The sequence below is a fragment of the Mastomys coucha genome, unplaced genomic scaffold (genome assembly GCF_008632895.1).
Source record: "Mastomys coucha isolate ucsf_1 unplaced genomic scaffold, UCSF_Mcou_1 pScaffold15, whole genome shotgun sequence".
In the NCBI taxonomy this organism is placed as follows: Eukaryota; Metazoa; Chordata; class Mammalia; order Rodentia; family Muridae; genus Mastomys; species Mastomys coucha.
The window spans coordinates 19942470-19948416 of record NW_022196897.1 but is presented as its reverse complement, the minus strand read 5'-3'; the positions used below and the strand labels follow the sequence as shown (position 1 = coordinate 19948416).

The 5947-nt window shown below is 46.4% G+C and overlaps 1 protein-coding gene across 5 annotated transcripts in view; it reads right to left on the bottom strand.

Moving 5' to 3' along the window:
- Nup214 (nucleoporin 214) overlaps positions 1-5947 on the bottom strand; it is an 84098-nt gene that overhangs the window by 12244 nt on the left and 65907 nt on the right. For 3 of the 5 annotated variants that reach the window (XM_031369772.1, XM_031369768.1, XM_031369770.1), the window contains one exon: positions 2395-2551. In XM_031369772.1, coding sequence (XP_031225632.1) covers positions 2395-2551 — 157 coding nt within the window. The remainder of the gene's footprint in view (positions 1-2394; positions 2552-5947) is intronic. The other 2 variants (XM_031369769.1, XM_031369771.1) reach the window with 1 other exon arrangement.

The following is a 5947-nucleotide window of genomic DNA, read 5'->3' as shown; positions in this document are numbered from 1 at the left end:
CACTCAGAGGGGCTCCCTAGAGCCTCACCCAGGCTCTTCCCCAGGTAGGCGTCCTCAGGAACAGCCATGGAGGGAGCACCTTTTGCAGGCTCCAGGCTTGAAACAAATGACCTCTCCATCCCAACACATCCTTCAGGTCCTTAAAGAGAAACAGCATGTACAGGGCAATGTTAACTCAGTTAAGTCAGGATGTCACCATGGGTGACAATCCACACATGGTGCTGAGTCTCAAATGACCTAAGAGTCTAACAGCCTGACTTTGGCTGGGAGATGACAAAACTTCTCAAAAGGAAACCCATCGGTCTCCTGGCACAGTCTTCTTAGATTGTCTTGGTCATCTAGACTGAAGTGAGCTTGGACTCTATCTTTAATCATTGATAGGGAGCTGCCAAAGAGTTCTGCATCAGAACTGTGGCAAAAGAAAAGCAGCTTAAGAATATTTGATTTGGCTAGGCAGTGGTGGCGCACACCTTTAATCCCAGCACTTGGGAGGCAGAGGCAGGCAGATTTCTCAGTTTAATGCCAGCCTGGTTTACAGAGTTAGTTCTAGGACAGCCAGGGCTCCACAGAGAAACCCATCTTGAAAAAAACAAACAAACAAAAAAACAAAACAAAAGAATATTTGATTTGAGATGGATTTCCTGACCATAGCAAAGTTGGGGATGGGGTGGGGCCATGACCACAGTAACAGGGAAGGCCTATGTGAGAGGTAGGGAGGAAACACATGGAATTCAGCCAGGAGAACAGCAGTGCTCATGAGCATGGGATGCCAGCGTCAACAGGGAGCAAGGCAGTCACTGGAAAGTGTAGAAGGATGCAGCTCAGCTCTTCCTGCCTCTCCCTTAGCCTGCACTTACTTGGTCATAGGGTTTAACAAGATTCCGATCCCTTCACTATGAAATCATAAAAAAAAAAACCCATTAAGACCACTAGGTGTCTGGTATCCACGCTGTTTAACACCCATCCACAGAGAGGAGAGTCCTTGTGTGTGGTATGCTCATTCCCACTGCTGGGCCAATACTCTTTCAGCTGACTTCAGACACTGAATGTGGGCATGGGGAAAGATTGTGCGAGGTCGACTCCCATGTGCTAGTGCACACAAGCTCAAACTGACCTCTGGGAGAAGGCCAGCTGACGAGCAAAAGACATGGTGTCAGAGATGAATTGGCGCAGAGATATGACACATCTAAGCCATTCACAAACTGGCTGGTAAATTATATGGCCTCACACACTATATCTAGGATCCACCCCAATTTCTAACCAGCATGACCAGTGATGATGCTGCTGCGTGCTAAACATGTTAGATGTATGTGAGCTGAGCATCACATCTGTTGTTTTCTCACTTTTATCTGAAAGGACCGAGCTTTTATAGCATTTGCTACACAGAGCCTTTCAGTCCCGGGGCACAGGGGGTCAGAGCCTTTCAGTCCCAGGGGATAAGTGGTCAAACATTTCCATTACATCAGAACTCTCAGCCCCTGCCTTGGCATGAACCTATTTTTGTTTTGCTTATCAGGATTCTGTTGTTCGTCTGCAAGACAGTTTTTGCAAATACGATTTCTGAGATCCTTTCACTGTAGGTTCTAAATCCTTCCTGGCAAAGCCTGGTGACCTAGGAGGGAAGTGCCCAGACAAGCAATCCTGCCACATGTTACTATAGCAGAGATATCAGGACAACCAGTCCTTGATCCATACAGCCAGAAGAACAAAGCTGGGACAGAAAACATTGCTCTTCATGCCACAGGCCTTAATATGATGAAAACAGCTGAGAGATGCAAGCACTACACTCATTAACACGGGAAGCTCAATCCAGCACTCAAGTGCAAGCAGGTAAGGCAAGGAGGGCAAGAATACAACTTGACATCCCATCCACAGCAGCGGTATACAGCATCTTCCACTTCCAACTGTGAAAGACAGATCAACGCAGAACATGAGAAATCAGCTGGAGAAAAAAGTGCTAGGAAGTCCAGCTTCAGGGGAAACAGCAGCAGAGGTAAGTAATGAGAACCACACAGGCTCGAGCCTACACTAGTGCACTTCAGCATCAGAGGAGCCAGGTGAGTGGAAGCTCTGTGCCCGTCCATGCTGGGGCTCATGGCTGCTGTCTGCCCCACACTGCCTGCAGGCAACCTCAGGGTAGAAAACAGAGTGAGCTTGGCTTTGGGGGTGACACAGAAGCAGCCCACCACACCCATCTGTCCCCTAAGCTTTATTGTCCTTTCATAGGTAAGGAGCACACCTTATTAAAACAAAAATAAATCCCAAAGTAGAGCAGTGTAGGTACAGACCCTCTCCAGCTTCAGCTCTTTTTGTATTTGTCTCTGAAGCTTTGACAACACCACAGAACAGTGACATCAGAGGACTGAGGAGCTAGGAAAACTCTTCTCAACTTACTTGGGGTAGCTGTAGATCCAAAGCCCGCACTAGCGGAGCTGAATGGGTTTTTGTTGGCAGCATCCTGGCTGGGTTTCCCTCCAAGGCCACTGAAGAAACCGCCCCCTCTTGAAGCATTTCCAGACCCAAACACGCTACCACTGGAAGTGGATGACTGCTGAAAAAAACAAATGGGGGTGGGGGAGGGGAATAGGAAGCAAGAAAGGATGAGAGATCATCAAAAAACTGTAGGCACAGCCTGGCTAGACAGGCCCACAGCCAGGGTATATGGGAAAAGAGAACTCTCATCATCTCTGGAAGAGACACTCCAACAGCCCCAGGAGAGGCTGATTCTGGAAGACCTCCTACAAATCTGAGGTTCTTTGGTTACTGCATTTAGAGTAGGTGGGTACTCAATGCTTATCTGCCATGCTGCCTGCACTGACTGACTCAGCACCAGGGGCAGGGAAACCAAGCATTATAGATTTACCAAATCCAAGTTTGAAAACAGGGAGAAGCTATGGTGTCTTCACTACTGTTAGGTGAAGTCATCGGCAATGATTAGTGATTTACAGGCATTTCTCTCCACTGTGCACTTGTAATTCACAATGACTTGCCCAGTGCTACAGAGAGCAGCCTAAATTAGCCCTGATGCTGAAATGATGAGCACTGTTGAATTCCATCCAAGCACTCAGAGGATGCTGTTAACCCGGGGTCCATGCTGACTCAGAGCTGCACAAGCACTAGGCGCTCACATTCTGTTTAGAAAACGGACCTTTCAGAGACCAGCTTGTGGTTTGGGGGCTGCTCACATTAGTTAAGCTGACACTGCCTGATGATGCAGAGGAAGATAGGCTTTAGGGAAGGGCAGCAGTGCAGAGGAACAATGGAGGCTGCCAGCTGAGGGGCACCCTGCTGCTGTCCATCCTTCTGTGAGATAGAATCCTGCCCACTTCAAAATGGTGGGAAATGAACCGCCCCCAAGTGCTTGGTTAGGTATACTATTTACTAAAAGTAGAAGAATACAGAGCAGGTAGCATGGGCCCTGTACAAGGATGACACACTGATCTACAGTCTCTACAATGTGGCAAGACAAGAACATAAAAAGACAAGACCGTAGAAAGGCCAGAGGTAGGTGTGACAAAGCAGTGAGCCTTCTGGACATCCAGGCCCCCAGCCTCCCACTCCTCCAACAGCTACCGAAGCTACTGTTACACAAAGGCAAGGCAGTACACTGCCATTCTGAGTTCATGGTATACAAAACCTAAGAATGCAATAGACTAGACTAGACTGGCTAACTCTACTGACTGGTATGAGGTGATTTGCTAAGAAACCCTTGGAGTAAGTTTTGTTCACATTACATTTTGTTCACATCTTGGCGATTCATGATGTGAGTGATGTCTACACACTTTCACATCTTAGCCAGTCAGTCAGGACTACTCTCTACCACCTAGAAACTAATCTAAGCCCAGGGAATGTGATGTGGGGGAAAAAGTGGGCACTCTCTCTACGGAGGAGAATTCAACATGGAGCTTTGTGTCTCAGTCAGTCACCCACACTGGCTGTCACTGCTTGCTTCCACAGCTGGATCCAATGAGCTTATATCTACTAAATATTCGGGCTGTTTTAGTTTTAGACCACTATAAAAATATGACCAATACTCTGCTGTTAATCCACTAACTTACTCAATCAAGCCTTGAAACTTACTTTTTAGACCCCACAGGTCTTCATCTAAATTGTGATCCTCCTGCCTCAGCCTCATGATGAGTGCTATTGATTTACTTATTTTTAGTTTGAGACAGATCTCACTATATATAGATTGGTTCAAATTCAATTATGTAACACAACTTGGTTTCGAACTTGTAGTTGATCCTGACGTCTCTACTTCCTGAGTTTTGGGATTATAGGTAATGTGCTGTCATGTCTACTCTATTTTCTTTTTTTATATTATGGTGTAATAAAACATAAAAATCAGCTGAGCAGTGGTGGCTCACACCTTTAATCCCAGCACTTGGGAGGCAGAGGCAGGGGGATTTCTGAGTTCCAGGACAGCCAGGGCTATACAGAGAAACCCTGTCTCGAAAATACAAAAAACAAAAAACAAAACAAAAAAACCCTCCCAAAACCAACCAACCAACCAAAAAAAAAAAAAACCCAAAAACCCAACATAAAAATTACCAATTCAGCTCTTCTCCACTGTGTGTGTGTGTGTGTGTGCACACACGCATACATAGCATACCATACAAGTATATAATGTATGGACAATGTGCAGGAGTTAGTTCTCTGCTTCCATCTCTTGATTCCTGGGGCTCAAACTTAGGTCACAAGCTCCTTTCACCACTGAGCTACCTTGCAAGCCCCATTTCAGGTTTAAGGGTTTTTTTTGGTTTTTCGAGACAGGGTTTCTCTGTGTAGCCCTGGCTGTCCTGGAACTCACTCTGTAGACCAGGCTGACCTTGAACTCAGAGATCCGCTTGCCTCTGCCTCCCAAGTGCTGGGATTAAAGGCGTGCGCCACCACCGCCCGACCCCTTCTTTTTTTTTGACACAGGGTTTTTCTGTGTAGCCCTGGATGTACTAGAACTAGATCTGTAGACCTCTACCTCCTGAGTGTTGGGATTAAAGGCATGGCCCACCAGCCCCAGCTGCTTTTTCTCTTCTAGAAGAACATGGCTCAAACATGTTGTGAGCTACAAGGCCACAATCATCTATCTCACTGGTCTTCTGCACCTCTGAAGGGCCTCTGCTGAGGCTGCTGGGCTGGGAGCAGTTGGTGCTGTGTAACTTGGGACCACAATGTCCTTTTCTTTTAAATGATACAGCAACGGCACGTATCTGTGGAGTGGTCAATCTGATTATATGAGTTATTTCAATTAAGCACCAAAACTCTGCCTGGCCCAAGTACCACAGTTCAGGCTACCAGGAGGCCTAGGAACACAGACAACTCAGTACAGGGTCAGATGTTGTGGTCCTTGCTACACACTCTTCTTCCTAAATAACCATTTAAAAACTAAAAACATCTACAATAACAAAATGCTGGGCTTGGTGGCACAGGCCTAAAATTAAAGCTATGTGGGATGTTGAGGCAGGAGGACGGCAAGTGTAGGCCAGTCTCGGAAACATTGACGTGATTTCAGAAAAACAAAAGAGAGAGGGAAATAGGGGACTAAGCATGTAGCACAGGGTAGAGTATTTGTCAAACATGAAATGAACAAGGTCTGAGATTCAGTCTGTATAAAAATAAAGATGCAAAAACCATCCTTAGCTCAGTAATTGTACAAAGAAAATACGGATGACAAGTGGTGTCAGTCCGTGATTATCTATAGCTTGTCAGCCTTGTCCTAAGAGAACAGGTAGACAGACAGAGCCCAGGAAGCTCCTTCTCTCCGAGCACTGCCAAAGAATGACTCATACACTGTGATTCTCTTTACTCAGCAGCAGAGTCTTCTTTGTCCTAAAGGCATCTGAGGCCTGCAGTTTAAGAACTAAGTGTGAAGCCAGGTGGTGGTGGTGGTATACGCCTTTAATCCCAGCACTTGGGAGGCAGAGGCAGGTGGATTTCTGAGTTTGAGGCC